Raw genomic sequence first — 23,414 nt, forward strand, 5'->3', positions numbered from 1 at the left:
CACTTTAAATCCTTATGTGTCTACACAGGTTTGATAAATTTAGATTTTAAATTTTTGTATGCACAGTTTCTTTATGTGCCTAGTATATATTTCGAATGTACATCTAAAGGAAGATCGCCGTTATTTATGCTTATTACGTATTCAACAATTGCCTCTCCTAATGAATGTAAGATGTCAAGATGACAATGGCTTAAGCAACATATGTAAAATGTGTAATCGCAATGATTTTGAAGATGAATTACATTTTGTACTTGTTTGTAATGCATATGCAAATTTAAGCAGCAAATACATACCAGAATTTAATTGTCTATCTGTTTAAAGCAAATATCATAAGTTGTTAACATGCAAAGATAAGAATTTACTTATAAAAATTTCACTATTTATTAAACAAATTCTTCTTCAGTATATATTTTATTCCACACAAAAATTACGTATTTAGATTACAATATTTAATGAAAAAGGCCGAATGAATTAATGCAACGTTGCATTAAATCGACTCTCGTGCATTCTACCGGTCGAACATTACTTCAAGCGAACCTCATAGAGTTATGTCCCTTGGAGCGCTCTTTGCGAATATCCTACGCACAACCACTCTCCTACCCAGAGTTCCATGCGGCCAGCCAGCATATTACCTCTGCCACAAGCCAGAAAGATGTTACGATTCGTCACATCTCACACAGTCCATTCAATATAATGTACATATTTCTTAACTAGTTTATTTTTGATGAATCTACACATCCAATTCAACATCATTGTTAGAAAATATACTCATGCCAATGATGGTTGTCACCCTCTTAAAAAAAAATAATTGGAGAGGGGGTTGGGGGTGAGGTGTGGGGGTTGGGGTGGGGAGGGGCGTGACAACCATTATTGGCATGAGTATATCATAAAACGTGTAACACTATTTCAATTTGCGTAGCGATCCTTTGTTCACATGGGTTCTACGGCTCCACGTGCTGTTATCGAAGGCAATGATTTCAGTAAATATATATATTTTTGTTTCTTAAATTTCAGGAATTATGTATAATTACTGAAAATTTCACTAAATATACATAATTTCTGAGTAAATCAGACATTGGACATAATTACTGAAATTTTCAGTAAATATACATATTGACTGATTATACATATTTCCAGTAACATATATATATATATGACAAATGTTTCTGTTTGGAAGCTGTTCGCCTCGAAGTTTCAATTATCGTTTTCAGGCAATTCGTAAGGGATAATAAGTCATTCATTGCATCAGTAGAACGCTAAGGTGAGTGCATATGTCCCAATATGTATAGGCCAAAATATTGTCGAAAATGTGTGACATTGCGCGTTTAAATTTGAAGTGATTTAGGTTTCAGTACCAATTTGTCGGTTTCCGTATCTGTAAAAGTTGCTTAACTCAAAATATATATTTCTGTAAATAATGTCACAAATAACTGTACACAATAGTTATGATATCCATTAACGGTATTAAATATATGAACGTTTTAGCAAGTCAGGGTTTATTGTACTTGGATCACGTATATGAACGAATGTGTAAATATGTAATATGACCATACCCGTTAGATCTACACAGGCATTTTCTGCAAAGTCGAGATCGTATCCGATGCTGCATGTGCACAGACCGCCAAAACACGTTGTTCCTTGAAATATATCACAGTCTGCCTCGACCTGACAAGTGCCATCTGAAACACAAGCACACATGCCGTAATCGAAACGAATGTTTATTGTTGACCGTAACCAATATCCCCCATTCTTCAATGTCAAACAAATTCCGTGTTGGTGTGGTCAGGGCATCTGGCTGGAGTGCGGAATGTCCTTGGTTCCATTACGCGTCGCACCAAAAGACCTTAAAGGATGTTGCTTTTTGTTACCCTGCCAGTCGCTCACCAGAAGGGAGAGTGAGTGAGTGAGCTTAGTTTTACGCCGCACTCAGCAATAGTCCAGCTATATGGCGGCGGTCTATATCGAGGCTGGACTAGACAATCCAGTGATCAACAGCATGAGCATCGATCTACGCAATTGGGATACGATGACATGTGTCAACCAAGCCAGGGAGCCTGACCACCCGATCCCGATAGCCGCCTCTTACGACAAGCATGGGTTACTGAAGATCAATTCTAACTGGGATCTTCACGGGTTCACCAGAACGGGACAAAGCACGTCGTGGAGTCTTGGAGTCATTATAATGTATACATATGCTAAGTTGGAACGTGATATTTCATTACGAAGAACTGTGGGTAGCATAATTATACAGAATTATACAGAACTTGTTTATGAGTTCATGCCACAAGGACGTATCCTCCTATCTTATCTTGGCAACTCACTGAAACATTTGTATAACGTACTTGTACCATGCTTGGTTTACACATGTCTCTATCGTTTGTTTATATTCTCTTTACCATGTTCTCTGATGCCACCTTACCCCAGTAAACGGGCAAGACCATTTATGATATAGTATTAGAATAATAAGTAATAAAATAATCTGCATGTACATTGTACATTTAATGTATTAAACAATCCTACCCACAGTACTTTAACAAGGTACCCACAATGCATTCCGGTTTCCGGTTCCGGTTTCTGTGTATTCACTATATAGAATAGAGCTTCAGGCATGATATTTTTGTTAACGGGAAGTTAAACCCCATTTAGGCTTCCATAACATACCTTTTGCAATGATCTGACATGTTGGCAGTCGTGTAGGAAAAATATGTGATTCTGATATTATATGCTGTGTCTTATATACTGATATTTTAGTCTGATGGTGAAGAGGTCTTGAATGGACTCTTATTTTGACTTTGAACATATCATCCAGTGTTGTTGGGTTTTTTTCCGGTCGTTGTACATATGGGGCTTTATGATAGCCTAGTGGTTGAAGCCGAAGACCCCGGGTTCGATTCCACACATGGGTGCAATGTGTGAAGCCCATTTCGGGTGTCGCCCGCTGTGATATTGGTGGAATATTGGCAATGCTAAAAGTGGTGTAAAACGTAACTCACTTACTCACGTTTTACATATAACAGGTGTCGATATATACTACGAACAAAAAAGTATGGGAACACCTTAAAATTTCATAGTCATACTTAAACGTGGTAAGGTCATTTATACTCTAAGTAAATTGTGGGCTTAATGGGCACCTTAAAAGACATGTTAGAACATGCAGTGAAGCAAGTGATTCAATATTCGTTGAGTTTGAGTGGAATGAAACATTGCCAAAGAAAAAAAGGGCGCTGAAACACACCAGCACCATGTTTGATTCAAGCGCTCAAACACAGCGACCTAGTGCACGTGGAAGACATACTTCCCATGCAGCTCGTGGCAACGTTTCCTTTAACAGAAGCTACAGACAGTATTGAAGCCTCACAACATCTTCACCATGCCACAGCGCAGACCGTTACGCGCCCACGACAGAAGCAAGGCCATTGCATGGTTGCAGGATGGTGAATCCATAAGAAGAGTTGCTCACCGTCTTCGGGTGTCTACCTCTGTTCTTAGTGAGTGAGTTAAAATTTATCGTCACATCGGCAATATTTCAGCCATATCGTGACGAGACCTCTGTCCTTAACAGACTGAGGGACAGGTTCCAGGCCACTGGTAGAGTACAGGAGAGACTTCGTTCTGGAAGACCCAGAAAAACATCAAGGCCAGATGACCGATATGTTGTGCCCCAAGCCCTTTGGGACCGATTCACAACTGCCAGTGCCTAGTTGCCAAAAGCTGCATGGGACGTCTGTCTTCCACATGCACTAGTCTGTTGTGTTTGGGCGTGTGAATCAAACATGGTGCTGGTGTGTTTCAGAACCCTTGTTTTTCGCTGTTTTTGACAATGTTTCATTTAACTCAAACTCAACGAATGTTGAATCTGTTGCTTCACTGCATGTTCTAACATGTAGTTTAAAGTGCCCATTACGGACACAAAACGTTTTCTTACCTTAAGGTATAAATGACCTCACCACGTTTAAGTTAATATATGATTTTCGGATGTTGCCCTGCCTTTGTTGTAGTATATATTGTTACACATGAGGACAACATACGTGCTGGTGTAGTGCTTGTTTCTGGTGTAGTTGTTGTTGCCTCTGGTGTGGTTGTAGTTGGATCTTGGGTCGTGGCTTCCGGTGTGCTGGTAGTAGGATCTTCGGTAGTTTCTTCCGGTGTGGTTGGAACTTGGGTCGTTGCTTCTGGCGTGGTTGTAGTAGGATCTTCGGTCGTTTCTGCCGGTGTGGTTGGATCTTGGGTCGTGGCTTCTGTTGTGGTTGTTGTAGGATCTTCGGTCGTTTCTTCTGGCGTGGTTGTAGTAGGATCTTCGGTCGTTTCTTCTGGTGTAGTTGGATCTTGGGTCGTGGCTTCTGTTGTGGTTGTTGTAGGATCTTCGGTAGTTTCTTCTGGCGTGGTTGTAGTTGATGGATTTGGGGAATTAGTTTGTTCTGAAGACATCACAGTTGTTACCGTTGTAGATGGTCCTGATGTTGCAGTTGTCGTTGCCGATGCAGGTATAGGATGAAGACAAACGTTTGATGTTGACATCATTACAGGTACACATACTTGGCCACCGGTACAGGGACGACTTGCGCATGCGTGGCTCTAAAAGTAAAATGAAAACAACAATGGAATGACACAAAAAATGAGACAGCAAGCTGTCCTACGCACGAGAAAGTAAACACCTCCCGATCCTTGCATATCTCTTCGGTTAACTCCCGATTCTGTCATCTCTAATGGCATGATACAGCAAATTGTGCCACATGAACAAAATAGGAATACTACTTAGTGTTTGGTTTTTTTGAAAACTTTATGCGAGTGGCATACTTCCCCTGATTTAATTCATCCAGATGCTCTTCTGATTCAGCACGGTAGAGAACTGACTCTTGAGCTATGACCTTTATTTATTACATGTATATGACTTGCACGTTAGGTAAGGCGGTGGAGTAGCCTAGTGGTTAAAGCGTTCGCTCGTCACGCCAAAGACCCGGGTTCGATTCCCCTACATGGGTACAACGTGTAAAGGACATTTATGGTGTCCCCCGCCGTGATATTGCTGGAATATTGCTAAACGCGGCGTACAACTTAACTCTCTCACTCACTGCATACTGGATTGTTGTAAATATTCAAGTACACGTGAGTGGTATATAAACCTGATGCATGGCCTTTTGTTCTCAATAACCTGTGTGCTATTTTTCATCAACTGTCTACGGTTAATGTTAATCTGCTGCTAATGTCGGACACGACTGACTATGTTCCGGGCCATAACGTCCTAACTACCTCATGCTTGCCATAAGATGGATGAAGGCTGTGTTCCTTGACTGATTATGTCCCGCCCACAAATTGGCCTGACTACCTCATGCTTGCCATAAGATGGATGAAGGCTGTGTTCCTTGACTGATTATGTCCCGCCCACAAATTGGCCTGACTACCTCATGCTTGCCATAAGATGGGTGAAGGCTGTGTTCCTTGACTGATTATGTCCCGCCCACAAATTGGCCTGACTACCAAATGCTTGTCGTAAGATGGGTGAAGCCAGTGTTCCTTGACTGATTGTGTTTCGTCCACAAATTGGCCTGACTACCTCATGCTTGTCGTAAGATGGGTGAAGGCTGTTTTCCTTGACTGATTATGTCCCGTCCACAAATTGGCCTGACTACCTCATGCTTGTCATAAGACGGGGGAAGGCTGTGTTCCTTGACTGATTATGTCCCGTCCACAAATTGGCCTGACTACCTCATGCTTGTCATACGATGGGGGAAGGCTGTGTAACCTGACTGACTGTGTTCCGGGCCATAACGTCCTAACTACCACATGCTTGCCATAAGATGGATGTAGGCTGTGTTCCTTGACTGATTATGTCCCGCCCACAAATTGGCCTGACTATCTCATGCTTGTCATAAGATGGGTGAAGGCTGTGTTCCCTGACTGATTATGTCCCGTCCACAAATTGGCCTGACTACCTCATGCTTGTCGTAAGATGGCTGAAAACTGTGAAAACCAGGGGCTCCTTTCACGAAGCAACCTTTACTAAGGTTAACCTTAACTCCCATTCTTTAACATTGCACTAAGGTTACCTTAGTGACTTAAGATCACCTGAGTGCTTTGTGAAAGGAGGCCCTGACTGATTATGTCCCGTCCACAAATTGGCCTGACTACCTCATGCTTGTCATAAGATGGGTGAAGGCTGTGTTCCTTGACTGATTATGTCCCGCCCACAAATTGGCCTGACTACCTCATGCTTGTCATAAGATGGGGGAAGGCTGTGTAACCTGACTGATTGTGTTTCGTCCACAAATTGGCCTGACTACCTCATGCTTCTCATAAGATGGGTGAAGGCTGTGTAACCTGACTGACTGTGTTCCGGGCCATAACGTCCTAACTACCACATGCTTGTCATAAGATGGATGTAGGCTGTGTTCCTTGACTGATTATGTCCCGCCCACAAATTGGCCTGACTACCTCATGCTTGTCATAAGATGGGGAAGGCTGTGTAATGTCCCGCCCCAAATTCATAAGATGCCATAACGTCCTAACTACCACATGCTTGCCATGCTTGTCATAAGATGGGGGAAGGCTGTGTTCCTTGACTGATTATGTCCCGCCCACAAATTGGCCTGACTACCTCATTGCTGTGTCCGGGCCATTTGAAGGCTGTGTAACCTGACTGATTGTGTTTCGTCCACAAATTGGCCTGACTACCTCATGCTTCTCATAAGATGGGTGAAGGCTGTGTAACCTGACTGACTGTGTTCCGGGCCATAACGTCCTAACTACCACATGCGATTACAAGTCGTGTCGGAGTCGGAGGCGTACGAAGTAGAAAAAGTGTTAAAGAGAAGGGTCAATAAGACTACTGGTAAAAGAGAAATACTAGTTCGATGGAAGGGATACCCGAGCAAAGAATTCGACCAATGGCTACCAGAAAGTCACATGGTAGGGATTTCCTCAAAAAGGGGTTGACGTGCATGAGGAAGCTACCACTACACACCATCCTGCTATGCGTGCTGATCGTATGCTACCTGTCGCTGAAAGGTACCACATCGTCCGATCTAGCCGAGGATATAAAGAAGGTTGAAGAACCGTTGTTTGAATTACTGAAAGTATCGCTGTCTACGCGCTCAGTTCATACCCCTCCCGGCCTTTTAAGAAGTCGTAACAGCAACAACCCTCGTCTGTCACCGAACGTCAGCGTATGGGAGAACAGCACCGCGCATTATGAATAACGGTACGAAAGTGACAGATTTTTTACATTACCCTACCAAGCGATGCCAGTCCCGAAACTCGACCGGATAATGTACAGCACACTTACACCGTAGATTTACCATACCCCCTGAAGGTAAACAGAAAGGATAATTGGAGGGTTGGCGTTAGTACTGTGCAGATACCCGTGACATGGCACAATTTACCCGTTCCTCATAACACTTTCAGCGCGTACATGACTGTCCCCGTCCGTGAGAGAGTGTATAAGAAGGGCGTGGTGAGAAAGGATAAATTCGGCTTAGAAACCAAATTTCTGGGGCAGATAATGCTGCCGCAAAGGAATTATACGGTCGCGAGACTCTTAGATACCATGAATAGCTCCATCAACGTGCGGTTGCAAGCCTGGCGTGAAGAATATCATAAACATAGTAATGCAGGGGGTGGTGTGGAAATCGATATAGAATTGATAACGCCTAAAGAGACTAGTAAATATTTGTACTCCCGAGACGATTTAGTCTACATGGCCTCGGGCTTTGTGGAAAGCGATTTCGAGGGGGTCATGGTCCTAGATTCGACGTGTCTCCTTACTTGGCTTCCATGCTGGGTTTCACAACCGTAGTGCCCGAGGCGGGGGGCAACACCCGTGTATGCGTACTCGACCCAAGAACAACTCCCGTAGCCGATACGTGTTCCAATTTCTCCAAAGAACAACTTTTCCACAATATGTACGTCTATGCCGACATTATAGACGACCAGATAGTTGGTCACACAATGGCGCCTCTGTTGACATTGATACCCGTCAAAAGGAAAACGTTAAAAGATGTAGTATACGTGAGCGAAAAGAACCCTATTCAATATCTGTCTTTAAAATTTGACGAGATACGTTCTGTGACTATTCTTATAAGAGACGATCGCGGACGACCCGTATCATTTGCTAGCGGTCGGTCGGTGGTGATACTCCATTTTAAAAGCGAGGGATAAACGCGTAAGGCGTCTGTAAGGGATGTACGGGAATCACATACAGGTGTACGTGGGCAGGCATTATGGTCAAGGTGGTGCTGGACTCGGGAATATTTTAGGCGCTATAGGTAGAATAGCGATGCCCCTGCTAAAGTCAACGGGTAAAATACTATTGAGGGAGGGAGCCAAGGCTGCTGCGGGTGTTGTGGGCGACGTGGTGACGGGTAGTTCAAAAGCGTCAGAAAGTATAAAACGACGTAGTAGCAGGGCGCTTAAAAGCACGATGAAGGGTGTTTTGGGATCATTTCCATCGGGGACGTCGAGCCATAAGCGTAGACTCGTTAGTACGGGTACTCAGACACCTCGTAAAAAAATACGCCGTCTAAAAGAGAGAATTCCGGCTGCTGGATCCCTCCCGAGCAGAAAGAAGCGTAGGAGAAAGTCTAAGAGGCGTTTGGTATTTTAGTAGAGATATCATAACATTCATCACGATGTCGAGGGACCTGGAACACGCGCAATGCGGTAAAAGCGAACTGGATTTATTTTCATTACCAGGTATGGTTTCCACGATGACGGATTCACACTGGACCAAATATAGCCCCGTTACAGGCCTCGGGCAGTTGGACAGCACCATAAGGTTTGATATCAATAACCCTATAAACAGCTACGTAGACTTGGCCGAATGTTACCTGAGAATTGTATGCGAATTTAAGACGACGGATGGTCGTGCTACAGTCGCTGACAATGTGATGAGCACTGATGGGGAGACGGTGACTAGATGTAGAGACGTGTGCGCCCCCGTGACAAATACTCTACATTCTCTATTGCGGGAGGTGAGAGTAATAGCGGGCTCTAATCAACTAGAATTAACAGACAGTTTGGGTACATACCCGTACAGAGCGTACATAGAAACACTACTAAGCTGCGATAAATCGCAAATAGACAACAATTTGGTAGCACAGAATTTCAGTAAAGATAAGGCAGGGTGTTTTAATAACTTTTCTCTAGGCAATGAAGATTCCAACCCCGCATTCGCGAAACGACGGCAAAAATGTGTGCCCAGTAGGCCCTTAGAACTCGTTGGAAAATTACACTCTGATTTGTTCATGCAGCATAGATACCTCATAGACGGGGTACCTTTAAAAATCGAATTGATACGTAGCCCAAATAACTTCTATATGTTACACTCCACTACGGACGAGGCCGGTACTCGCATACCCGGTTATGCTTGCCATATACTCTCAGCCGAATTTCATGTCAGACAAGTAAACGTAGCACCAGCTATTAGAGACAGCCATATTAGAGGTTTGACGCGTGGAAGTACCGTGAAATATCCCATAGCCCAGGTGAAAACTACGGCACACGACATTCCCCAAGGCCTGAGAGAATATAATTCCGAACATTTAATAATGGGTCACATTCCTAAAAGAATAGTACTCGGTCTCGTTGACAACGAATCCTTTGCGGGGGTTTCGAACAAAAATCCTTTTAATTTCCAGCCTTCTGGATTGGCGCAAATAGCCGTTAAAGTAAACGGTCAGGAGGTAGGCAAAAGATGCCATACCGTCAATTTCGAACCCGACTCTACACGGATGTATCAGACATACCTAGAGCTGTTTAGAAATACAGGGGGTTTGGGGAGAAATTCCACGCACACAGTAACTCTCAAAGAGTTTTTAGACGGCACTACATTGTTTGTGTTCGATTTAACGCACGATTTAGGTGCTGACATGTCACACGTGTTTCCGAAGAGCTCTGGTAAGGTCGGCATAGAATTGAAATTTTCGCAGCCAACGCCCCCGAGCTCTGACGTTAGTGTGTTATAGAGAGCTGGACAGCGTAATAGAATTTGACCACTTTAGAAATGCCGCTATACACTGACGTAGACGAGGGACGAGTTACATATCCTTCTAAAATGTTGTACGGTCGAGATTTGGAATGGTTTGGTCGTAATGAGCCTTTCCTTAAAAACAACTATGGCGGTATAAGTAGCAGAGATACTTTGGAAGAGGTGTGTGGTAATAAAATAGTCGGGATGAAGAGACTGAAATATCCTATACTGTTTATTTGCAACACGGACAGAAAAAGCAAACCGGGAAGTCACTGGCTCGCTTTAAGCGTAGAGGCACCCGGTAGATTACACATGCACGACTCGTACGGTATAGATTACACGCGAATATGGCCAGAATTTCACGATTTTGTGACAAAATACGGTCGTTTGCATTATTCAAACGACAGAGTTCGTGTGCAAAGTCTGTCGTCAGTAGCTTGCGGTCACCATTGTTTATATTTCGGTTGCCGGCGATCTCGAGGTATTTCTAAAGACGATATAGTTAGTCACTTCAGTAAAAGTAATACGCTTGCAAACGATTCCATGGTTTTCAGATGGTATGATAGTGCCAAAAAGGATATACTCGAGAACTTTAAGAGCTATGGATTTTGACGAGGGAAAAATTAGGTTATTGATAGAGCTGTAGGAATGTTGTCAATTTTTTTTCCCACGCCGTCATCTCGTCGCAAAACCGGTCTTACTAGGCAACCATACAAGGAGGTGTTAAGCCTGACTTTTAGCGCTTACGCTGTAAGGTACTCACAGCGATAACGACAGTGTTTGATGTAATAGGTATAATTATGTCCAGGACCGGTATTTGACCCCTTACCGTCCAATGGCAGGACGATGCGCCCTTAGGTCACGCCCCCCTATTCTTTTCGCACGTAACCGCTGATGGTGTCGAGAGTATCACACACCCCAGCACGCAGTAGCTAGTTGGAAGCCGTCTGCCCGAGAGCGAGGTTGTATATTTTGAGTGCTCCGTATAACGATGTCCTGCTGCTACGTTCCCGATTCGTATAATGACCAGAGCGATGGAGAAAGATGTAAACTTTTCTTTAATAAGAAGGGGAGAAGTATCGCCATCAATGGACCCTGGAAACGAAGACACCTTGTCGGTGGACGGGAAATATGGTATCCAACGTTTCAGCGATGATAATGTGGATTCAAAATTGCCGTTACACACCAGGGAGAATGGAGGAGAAACGGTGATAGACAGTTGCGGGTACACGCGGAGACACATGGGGGAACCTAGGAGGCTACTGACGGATTTAAGCCAGAATTACTGTTACGAAGCAATGCTCAGCGGCTACGCCAGGATGGTTTCTTTCCAGGACTGGCCAGAACAAATGGTTCAAAAGGGAAGACAGCTAGCCCGGAGAGGATTCTTTTATACGGGCGTGGCGGACAAGGTCGTGTGTGCATGGTGTGGATTAAGACTATGGAAATGGTGTGCAGAAGACGATATAGACTTTGAACACAACAGGTTCAGCCCGTCGTGCGCATTTCTCAAAATCACGTCAGGTTTGATACTGACATGAAAACTGTTTTGTAAACTGAGTTGATTTGTGGGTAGAAATGTAGATGTGCATATTTACGAATAAAATTTGTGAAATGTTGTTTTTTACTAGTCTCTGTTGTGTTTTATATGAAAGTGTTGACGTTGTCTACCTCGTGGGTATATTTTGGGGTGGTTTAAACAACGAAGGATACGGTGCTCGCGCGGTCTAGTATTGTAGAGAGCTTTACATAGACAGCCCGACTCAATATCTTCTTTGTCGTATTTGGTAGAATATAACCGCCTTCCCGTGTTGTATTGTAGAGAGCTTTACATAAACTGGAGGGTGTGTTATTTTTGAGTGTCTTGTTACATTTGTTTTGCTGCCTAGTATTGTAGAGAGTTTTACATTGGCAGTACGACATTTACAGACCTCCTTCAAAATTATTATTCGTTCCCGCTTTGGGTTTACAATACGAGGTAAAGAACGTAACACTCGGTACCACTCTTGCTGCCTTGCCGTTTTCTACCTCACATTTTGTTTCATGTAGAATATCACCGTCTTACCGTCTTGTATTGTAGAGAGCTTTACACAGACGGGGTGGTCGTGTGATTAAGAGTGTCTAGGTGTTTCTTGCGGTCTAGTATTGTAGAGAGTTTTACATAGACAGCACGAGATTCCCTAGCCTCCTTCAAAAAACTCAAATATTATTGGCACGCTAATGGTGCATTTATGAGGTAAAAACGCGTCTGAGAGCAATTGAGAATTTAGCTTGACGGACGGATTCTTATGGTCTCCATTTTTGTTTGTGTGACGTCATTAGTAGGTGACACATGCGCACGCGCACACACACACACACACACACACGTACATGCACGAACACGTACTAGATGACCATTCCCTTATTTGTGACGGTTCAATGACCACGTGACGTCAATACCGTCGTTGTAGGTCGTGACGTCAGTGTGGCAGTATATTTTCGAGGTTGCGTCACCATCAAGTGACGTCACCACCTTCGTTTATAGGTCGTGACGTCACAAGACCTATCGTTGTGACGTCATACGTGTATGACGTCAGTGTGGCCGCATGTTTTCGAGGTTGCGTCACCATCAAGTGACGTCACGACCTTCGTTTGTAGGTCGTGACGTCACGAGACTTATCGTCGTGACGTCATACGTGTATGACGTCAGTGTGGCCGCATATTTTCGAGGTTGCGTCACGTTACGTCACCTCGGAAATGTGCGGTCACCATACTACTCACTCGTTAGGCTGAAGACCCGGGTCCGATTCCCCACAAGGGTACAATGTATGAAGGCCATTTCTGATGTCCTACGCCGTGTTACGACGTAAATTGTAATAAAAACGCAAATTGTAATACTTGCAGCAAATTGGAATAAACTTGACGTAAATTGTAATAAAAACGCAAATTGTAATAAAGATTGACGTAAATTGTAATAATTTTCGTTGCGGTAAAATGTAATAAATATTTACGTAAATTGTAATAAAAGTTTTAATCACTCGTAAATACGCGGGTGTTTGTTTTTCGTTGCATGTCATACATCAAATAAGCTTGTTAGGGCTATAACTCAAGAAAGAAATGATGGATTTTGTTCAAATTTGGTACCAAGGTATATTGGCGAGATTCACCGACACAAGTGAAATGGAGTGACCTTGAGATGAGTTTCAAGGTCACAGCAAAAATCTGAGGGTTTTGCCAATATAAAGATTGTTAGCGCGATAACCCAAGAATGAATTGACAAATCTTAGCTAAATGACGAAAATGATATTCGTCCTGATATATAATCGATATAAACTGTCCTCTGTATCATGTCTTTTCGCAAATATCTTTTGAGGTTTTGATATGTATACATATAAAGTGGGGATGGGTTTCTAACGGGTATATCTAACACACTTGCATGCATGTAGAGTCGGAGAGGTGGGTGGGTGTTCTAACGGGTATAACTACGAGGGGCGTTCAAATAGTAGTCAGTCTCACCTAGAATATGATACAAATGCAGCTGTTTTTATGTTTTATTTTTCTACATATTATCTGTCAGCCTCAAGCAAATTGGTTTTGCTGTGTTGCAGCCTCACGATCCCCATTTTGTGAGACTTTGTATCTTGGCTTGGTACTCCCAAAAAACGTAAAATCTGCAATAAAATGCATCACAAACTTCAGGAAACAAAATATGCTATGTTTGAGATTGGTAGAAGTCGGCTAGAATCAAACTTAAATATAAAACTGCACAAAAAAGCAATTGGAAACTACAATCGCTTGTTCAAATGACTCCCCATTCTGTTTACTGAAAGAACTCGAGAAAGAAATGATGGATTTTGTTCAAATTTGGTACCAAGGTTTATTGACTGGAGATTGGAGATTTACCGACACCACTTGAATTTTGTGACCTTGAGGTCATTTTAAAGGTCACAGCGAAGGTGTAACTGTTTTGCACATGCCAAGCTTGGTAGCCGCGAACTCAGGAATGTATTAATAGATTTTGATCCAATTTTATATCAAGGTGTATTGGCGGGATTCCCCCAACACCAGTTGATTGGGAAACTTGTGCTCATTTTAAGTTCACAGTGAAAAGTGTTTTGCACATGTCTAACTTTTTAGTGCGAAAATACAAGACATAATTAATATGTTTTGCTTAAAGGTAGTACCAAGATGCGTTGGGAGTATCGTCTAACGCCAGTCGAATTCAGTTACCTTCGGATTATTTTCAAGGTCACAGCGAGTATTCTTGGATATCTCCAAACCTAATGGATGGAATTTGTTCGCATTTTGTATCAAGGCATCAGATGACAGTTTCGGTAACGTTTACATAATTTTCAGGGTCAGACAGAGGATAATTGCTACATTCAGATATCGACATGTAGCGGGGTAATAGCTTTATGTTTGTGACAAACTCATTGTCATTACTAATTTTCAAGTTTTTGTTAGGATATGGTTTCTATAATTTCATGTTAATTCTACCAGCTGTGAAATTATTCGTGACACGTCTTAAAAAGCCAGAGATTATTTGTGTATGTTTCGAAATTAAAGTTAATTGTTTTTCATTATGGAGTTATTTTCGATGTTGACGCAAGGACATATTTTACGAGCAATAGCTTTCAATAATTTTATTTTATTTCTATTACATTTTGAAGTTCTTCATAGCATATCCCAAAATAACAGGATATTATTTGTTTACACTTTGAAATGTACGTTTCTTTTTCTTCATTTTCGAATTATTTTCAATGTTGACGCAATAACATATTTGAAGTTAATTTAATGTTTTAATCATATGTGATTTATTATGATTTATGTTTCGATCATACATTCATATATTGCGTTGTCATAGTTTAACCTGCTTCGTATTAATTTCTTCATCATATTACTACATATTATTGTATTTTTATGAGAGGGAATTTTAAGTTACATTTGCTAAGGATATCATAAATCGCTGGCGCCTGGTTATTCCTTGCCACATAGCAGTCAATCTGTCTCCTCATTTGTTGTATTTGATTGATGCATTTAAAATAAAATGTAGAAATGATATTGAATTGCATCATTTGCTTCAAGGAATCGATCAGATGTGCTCGTTATCAAAGTAAAGTCAACACTTTTTTCTGTAAGGTATACAGTGGAAGCTGACACCTTAATGTTATGGGTAGACCAAAGAAATCATTTATTTAGTTTCACCGCTCAAAATACAACAAAGAATTCAACGGGTGGCATTAACCTCAAAGAATGATAATAACAATGCTTATAACATACGAGGGCAAATTTATCGGGGATAATATGTTTTCATGCGATATGCACCGGGTAAAATATCACTTTGTCATGGTGACATGACACCATGAACAATATTATGACGTCACGTTGCTTCTAAGAAGCCGCCTTCTAAATACAACGATGACGGGGAGCCTGCCTTTGTTGGAAAGTAGATTATCGCGTAATTTCCGCAATTAAAGACTTCGTTAATAAATAGAAAATTATATTCGTGACCATAATATGCTAGGTTAACGAGCTAAATATCGGCATATCCCTTCACTGATTTCGAAAATACCAAGATTTAGGAAGTTGTGTTGTAAACTGATATTTATCTTCTATAAAGTCGGCTATATTCAAACCATGAGAAATGTCGTCAAATAATGTCTGATGACAGTTACCAACGTCCCAATAGTGTCCATATATTTTAGAAATCTATAACAATAAAGCACAACCTCACTACTTTTTTTGATAAATGACAAAGGATTAATCAACCATATTAAAAGGTTTCCAGGGTTGAAGGAAGAAGCTCATTTAAATCTATTGACAGCTCCCTTTTAGAGACTGATAAAAGGTTCGAAAATGTGGGTCATAAATGCATGAAAGTTTTTATTGTTGTTCATACCCGTTAGGCCTCCCGCCTCTACATGTATTTGAGATATAACCGTTAGAACCACCACCATCCCCTCTATGTCTTAAAGTATGCTAGATATACCGTTAGAACACACCACACCACTTTTCTGCCCATTTATTCAATTGGGCTAAATCATAGTTTAGAGTTGCTTCTATGGATTTTACATATTTTCCCGCAACACCGATTGATGTGTCATCGGCCAACATTATTGTGATATTTTGTAAATTTCCAGGGAAATCATTGATATATACAAGGAACACAAATTAACCAAGGGCAGATCCTTGAGGAACCCCTGCAGTAACATTTAGTTTTTCATAATGTTCCATTAACAGAGACACACTGTCGTCTATCAGGGCCCGGTTGTTCAAAACTCGGTTATCTTTTAACCAGCCGTTAAGTACATTTAACCGACTGTTACCTAATAACAGAGGGTTATCTTGTTGTTCAAAACTCTGTTAACTTTTAACAGGATGTTAACGTGACGTTAAGTTAACACACCTAAGGACAGCCGCCAAGTTTTTAACAGTGTGGTTAACTCGCAAATGGCGTTCATGGCTAACACTGCTTTCACGATGCCAGTTCAGCAAAGAAAGGATAGGGTGTATCGTGGACTGGACTTCGATATTGGAAATTATTCTGACGAAGAGTTACATACGAAACTGTATCTATGCACATCATAGGAACTAAAATACATGTTGTACAAGTACATGATGCCTACGTTTCATCTTTTAACACTTTTGGAAAGGTTTATATATGCTTTACTACACTAAATGTGTGAATTTCTTCTGTAAATATTATTCAAACAAACACTTTCAAAGAATATAACACGTACACCCTATACCCACGTATGATATGATATTGAACAAGGCTAAATGTAGATAATTAAATTAGTTTCATGAAAAAATATCCGAACGATTACATTATGATACTGAAAGTGTAATCGGCGGGATATGGTGATTGTGTATACTCTTATTCTACCGACCTTCACCTCAGAGAAATTGCCAAATACACCCCATTTTAAGATAGAGAAGAAGCCAGAAATGCCGATTATTACCGTTGTCGTTCTGCGTGATTTTGCGTCAGTCATGGCGTCACGCAGCACAGAAACTTGACAGTTTCGTGTAAACACATCACATTCCTGTATTGTATCTATTTTTAATTTCCTATTTCTTGCTACTATGCTCTTTCAATGCAAATGGGTGTCTGAAAAATTTGAGAAAATGCTACACAGTGTAAAGTCTGAAATTTTCTTTGTTTACATTTCAAAATGTCTTTCGAGCACACAGTGTTTAAAGTCACTTTATCTAGACACTTGGTATTGGTTCAGTTGTAATTGATTCTAAAATTATGAGGAATTTCAAACAATGAGTGAGTGAGTGAGTTAATATTTAACGTCACATCGGCAATATTTCAGCCATATCGAGAACATTTGATATTGAAGTGAAAAATATGTTAAAAACTGCCAACGAAGGGCAGTAAAACCTAGAATATCACATATACAGATAAAACTAGTAATTCTAAAACATTTTAACCACAGGGGACATCACAATATAAAATGGGCTATAGATTGAAAGTGAAACACCATACTAGGGTCCATGGGGACTTAAGACCTACCTGCATGGACCCTTAGATTCTAATCCCTTCAACCGCTGGTGATTGTAGGATAATTTAGCCAAAATCTAAATGAACGAAAATACTACGTTTAAAAACTTGGTATGTGAAAATTCTACTTTTGAAGTTTTGGGACTTACATACCCTCTCAGGAGGAAACAATGGAATCGAGTACCCGCATGTTCGTACCCGAATCGGAATCGAGTCCCCGGAAATGTAAGAAATACATTCGAGTCAACTTTCTGAATATTCAATCACGATTTGACAGAGATTATAGTAGAAAACTTGAACAGTTGGTAATAAGACATTAAAACTGACCCCAAGCTATTTAATTTACGTCTGTTTAACCAATATAGAGAGTAACACCATTACTTACACTCCTCGTTATAACAACGAACGTTTTGTTCCGACTGCTACTGTAACTTAACTACTCACTGCTCATGCACAGATAATATTACAGTCATTAAAACTATTCTCCATTAATTGGACAATACCAATGATGTACAAACCCGTGAATTTCCGGGTTAGAATATGGATCGTCAGTAACCCATGCTTGTCGTATGAGGCGACTAAAGGGATCGGGTGGTCAGGCTCGCTGACTTGGTTGACATATGTCATCGGTTCCCAATTGCGCACATCGATGCTCATGTTGTTGATCACTGGATTGTCTCGTCCAGACTCGATTATTTACAGACCGCCGCCATATAGCTGGAATATTGCTGAGTGTGGCGTAAAACTAAACTCACTCACTCACTCACTCAATGATGTAAATGTGTGTTACGTCAAAAATGAAAAGACAAGCTATTGTCTGTCCTTGTCATTACAGAGCTCTCTGCCTTTCCGGATACTCGATTCCTAGAAATAGGACTCGATTCCAGCTGTACCCGACCCGGATTCGAGTACCCGAGTACCCGTCCCAGCCTTAGAATGCAGTGATTCGTGAATATGAAATACAAGTGATGTTACTGGCGTTTCAATACCGGCCTTCTCGAAACGTGATTTTGTAAACACTATCCAATAGGGCGCAAAGTGCACTTGGGCGTTCGTGTGAGTGTATTTAGGAAAACATCTGAACACGATTCCAGGCTTATCGGCAACATTTCAGAATTATTAGTGATTTTATTAAAAACTGATATCATTGTTAATTAATATGCTATTTTTGAAAGTCTATACTCCAAGTAATTATCCGATTTTGTTTTAATATGTCCGTCTGGCATCCCTTCCCATAGATGGATTTTAATTATATTTTTACTAATCATTTCAGCAATGGGCCTAATTTCTTTTTCATTCTTCGATGTTTTAATTGAAGCAAATCATCTTTTAAAAATGCTGTATTAATTGATGAAAACTTAGTTAGCATAAACATTGCTCTCGCAACTGATGTGTAGGAAAATAAACATAACATTATTATGTATCTATTTCTGTTGTGAGTGATATGCAGGCCTACTTCGTAGTCACTTTGATTAAATGTTATATTTGAATATCGAAACCTTTTGGTCACAGCGAACACAACACTATCTCTTGTCATATTACACGATAATGTTTGGAATTTTTAACTTATTTTATAACAATATCTGAATGCTAATGTTATACACTGATAGGTTCATATAAGGAATACTATGGCACAATGGTATTTCTCTGCCGAATCGTTGCAGCGTTCTATAATACACTTATGAAATATAATATATGTTTTCCGACCGTGAAGTCATTAACAAGAATTATGCATTTTCTGCAGTCACTTGTGAATTGAACTAAATGAAGGTTCATCTGATTAATGAGTATCGAGGAAATTATGTTCATCTATAAATTAGACGCAGTTTCATGTTTTTCAAGACATCTTTCCGGAATATGCGTCTGTGAAGGCGTTCAGATAATGACGATTTTGCACAGTATTATTCATGAGATTCTTGTCAAAAGTAAGGTCGGATAATAGATCGATTTTATTCAGCAGTGTTGGCCCTGGGGCCTATAGTACGATTACAGTTTGATTAATTGCACGTGGTGCTAGTAACATATTAAGTTTCTATTGGTATTGAATGCATATTTCAGATAAAAGCTATGGTATTAATTACACAACATGTATATTGTTTGATGTTACAAGATTTGGCAATGTGCGTTCATAGATTACACTTTTTGACAGACTTGGCAAATAATTAATAAATCATATTGATAGCATCTTCACGACTTGGCCATACAGTCATGACAATTTAAGGAGTGAAAAGTGAGCGATGGGTCTTGTGGGAATTCAAAGATTCATTAAGACTGTAGCCGTCTAAGCGTAACTCTGTGTGTAATATTTATACATTTTCTATCCACTGACAACATGCTTCTAATATTAATATTATTTTCATGGATTCACCATATTTTATCTATAGCTGTGTTATAGTTTTTCATTAAAATGTTTTTTTCTGTTGCTGGAATTGAAGTAAGTCCCACACAGAGCTGGAATCATATGTCTTTGAAATAAAAATTATGCAAACGGCTGTAACCTTGTGTTCTAATACAAAACGTTCGTAACGCTACGACATTCGCATGCCTATGATAAACTATAGAGTTGGCCTCAACCATTGACTGGATTACATTCTTTTCGTCAGCAGAGAAATTTCGACTTCACTTTTTCCTTGGGGTGCAGGCGACAGTATGCGTTTCCATTTTTGGTAAACCGGAAGTAAACAGAAAACGGAACTATTGGATATATGGAAGCTAACCAGTGACGTTAACCACACTGTTAAACTTTGACGGCGACGTTAGCTAACGGCATGACTAACCATGTTTTGAACAACGCATATTTAACGTTCGGTTACCTAACGGCCGGTTAAGGATTTAACCGGCCGTTAGGAGTTAACCGGCGGTTAAGATAACCGAGTATTGAACAACCGGGACCAGATAGATAGTTAGTTAACCAACTAAGTGCGTTTCCACGAACACCATCATTTTCTAATTTGTGCAATAAACCTTTATGCCATGCCCTGTAAAAAGCTTTTGAAATATCACAAAACAGCATACAGTAAAGGTGGTGATTATCTAGGACTGAGCATATGTTATGATAAATGTCTATGTTGAGATGTAGTAGAATGACTAGCAGTAAAACCTGACTGGAATTTACTTAAAATGTTATGATCATGGAAATGGTCGTGCACATGCTTTACCATTATTCTTTCAAGGATTTTCCAAAGGATAGGTAATATTAAACTAATAGGTCTGTAATTAGTTGGGAGGGATGCATTTCCTTCTTTCAAAATAGGAGTAACATTACCCGTTTTTTACAATGTAGGAAATACAGTCACTCAGTGATATATTATACAACAAACAAAGAGGTTCAGCTATAGATGTACAAATTCGTTTGAACACTCTCATGTTAATGCCATCAGGTCCGCTAGATTTGTTTGCTGGTAAGGTCTTATCAGATACCTCCTTTTCGGTTACAATGACATTTGTTATACATTATATACAAAATCTAAATGCTAATGTTTGGATGTTTGAATGTTTCGTTAAGGTGATCTCAGTCCAACTGCGTTGCTTCTCACCCGACTTTTCGATCTCGTTTTCTGTATTGGGACATATCAATAAATCAATAACGCGTTCCTGATACATGTGATAAAAACTTTATGTTTGCATTGTTGAATTGCTGTAATTGATACCAATTATAAAGGAAAAGTCTTTGTTATGGATTAAACAACGAGAATATTGATTATATTCCTTTTGTTCATGTTTCAAAACAAACCATGTTCTGTGAAGTAGTTAAAACAAATTGATGGCAAAGTTACATCTCAGCAGTTATAACTAATTACCATACCCATTTCTAAGAAGTTCCACAAAACATTTAGGGCAATTAAAGGAAGAAGGGTAAGAAAACTGCTATCACGCAAGGTCGCAATGACGATAGAGATGACGATGAACACGAGGGCTTAAGAAACATCAATAAGTAAATAAAATTGTGTCATATTTGATTAAACCTAAGTATTTACATTGGTAATTGTTAAGGATTTTTCCCATTCTCTTTAAGGTCACTGGGGCGTCATACATAATGAGTTTCACATGAGAACACTATTGACCCAGAACCCTGGGCTGAGATATTATTTACTATTCTTCAATTTAAAGTAATCCATATACAGTGTATTTGGATATTTGTAGGGTCATCCATGTGACAATCAGCCATGCAGTACCAATGACATGTGCATCCCCGTCAACACAGCTAAAGGACATATATGTGTACGTGTTGCTGCGTTCATACCTCAAACTACTGACGCGAGAATGACACCAAAGACCGCAACAACCACAACCACTGCAGCAACCACATCTGCCGCACCTCCAACTACACTTGAAGTGACTACTTCCACGACAACAGCTCCGATTTCAACATTCACAGCGACTGCGGCAATCACATCTACCGCACCTCCAACTACACTCGAAGTGACTACTACCACGACGACAGCTCCAATTCCAACATTCACAGCGACTGCGGTAACCACTACCACGACAACAACTCACATGTCAGCTTCAACATCTACCGAACCGACTACATCAGCTCCAACCTCAACTTCAGCTGCCACAATGACAACTGCTCCATGTATGTATGTGTCAGAGTAGTGTTCAGTAGTGTGGCGGAAGCAGCAATAATATATCACCAACGCGGTAATTATGTTTCGTTACAACAGTTTTTGGACGCTGCCAATAGGATCTTAGGGTATTAGAAATTGGAACGTACGCTGTAAATGTGAAAAATATATGGAAGATTTCTATTCTTAGAACCTAAAAACAATTTCAGGAGTGCTTTACCTGTAATCTACTTCTGTGTTTTGCAGATAACGGTACATGTGTAACGGATATCGACTGTGCTGTTCCTCCTGGACGGACTTGCTCTGGTGGTGTCTGCATATGTTCCATCGGATACGACATGGATGAGACTAGCGTTGAGTGCAGAAGACTAACAGGTAAATCAACGCAATAACAATGACCTTCCTACATTTATGATCCTCGTACGGCAGCACTATTCATTAACATTTGCATGTTGCATTAAACAAATGGGTTACCATAGTTATACATAAGGTTTTGTCGCTTTATCTAATTAATAAACGTCAATCTCTATTTCCTAGGATATCACTATGCATAGTTTCGAAAGAGTGAGTGAGTTTCCATTTGTGATTTTTAATTTATGTTTAGAAACATACATTTGGAAATATAAGGTGAACAGCTGGTAATAATTCAGTGAAGTCGTTTTGACGTTTTTTTCTATAATTATGTTCTTAGTAATACGAAATCCTTCCAAAGGGGCACGAGTCGCTACTCGGCTTGTCCCAGAATAACACTTGATAATTTCGGTTAAGATCCAACTAACGTCCAAAAAGTGTTATTGCATGACGACTGCTCAGGCAGATATTCTAAACTTTGTTTCAGAATGCACATCATTCGGATCCGAGTTCACTCTCCACGTTGACAAGGGAATCCTTATGCATGACTTTAAGTACAGTAACTCCAAGACATCTGCAGAATGTGCCCAGCTGTGTTTGCAATCAGACACACTGTGCAAATCTTTTAAAATAATCGGTAATAGATGCTTTCTGCAGAAAGTCACGTGGTTTGATGACGACGATGAGGATCGCAGGGACAATAAAGGAGAAGAACATTACCAGCGTAGATGTAACTGGTGATACAGGGCCAATATTACAAACTCAAAGTGAATATTAATTCCAAAATTTAGAATGGATATAAAAGAATGCTATCCAATATTAATTACATTTGATTCCTTTGAGTCCATAGATTTCTTTATGTTTGTTTTCTGTTTGATTAGCCTGTATTCTGACGTATTATGTAGACTGGATGTATAAATGTATTCCCACGATTTGAAAGATTGTCTGAGACACAAGCAAAGCTAAAGTGACTGTTGACCTGAAAACAAATAGGAATGTCTAATGAGTGAGTGAGTGAGTTTAGTTTTACGCCGCACCCAGC

General features: G+C 40.4%; 1 protein-coding gene and 1 long non-coding RNA gene across 2 annotated transcripts; one reads left to right on the plus strand and one right to left on the minus strand.

Moving 5' to 3' along the window:
• Nucleotides 1-1,559: 1,559 nt before the first annotated feature.
• On the minus strand, nt 1,560-5,767 carry LOC124273977 (hydroxysteroid dehydrogenase-like protein 2). The gene is made up of 3 exons (XM_046709313.1): nt 5,753-5,767; nt 4,029-4,418; nt 1,560-1,679 (listed from the first exon to the last, which is right to left on the minus strand). Exons 1-3 carry the CDS (start codon nt 5,765-5,767, stop codon nt 1,563-1,565), a joined length of 522 nt encoding a protein of 173 aa, XP_046565269.1. The 3' UTR covers nt 1,560-1,562.
• A 16,207-nt stretch (nt 5,768-21,974) lies between these two features.
• LOC124273976 lies at nt 21,975-22,888 on the plus strand. Its single transcript, XR_006897802.1, has 3 exons — nt 21,975-22,032; nt 22,268-22,396; nt 22,860-22,888. It is a non-coding gene; the product is annotated as an uncharacterized LOC124273976 (long non-coding RNA).
• The last annotated feature ends 526 nt before the right edge of the window (nt 22,889-23,414 follow it).

This window comes from Haliotis rubra, unplaced genomic scaffold (assembly GCF_003918875.1).
Source record: "Haliotis rubra isolate DU_JTF1 unplaced genomic scaffold, ASM391887v1 Scf1863, whole genome shotgun sequence".
NCBI lineage: Eukaryota > Metazoa > Mollusca > Gastropoda > Lepetellida > Haliotidae > Haliotis > Haliotis rubra.

Coding starts and splice junctions, on each gene's coding strand:
- LOC124273977 (XM_046709313.1), bottom strand. Junction 1,680..4,028: donor AACAAGCACTACACCAGCAC/GTATGTTGTCCT, acceptor CTTGTGTTTCAG/ATGGCACTTGTCAGGTCGAG.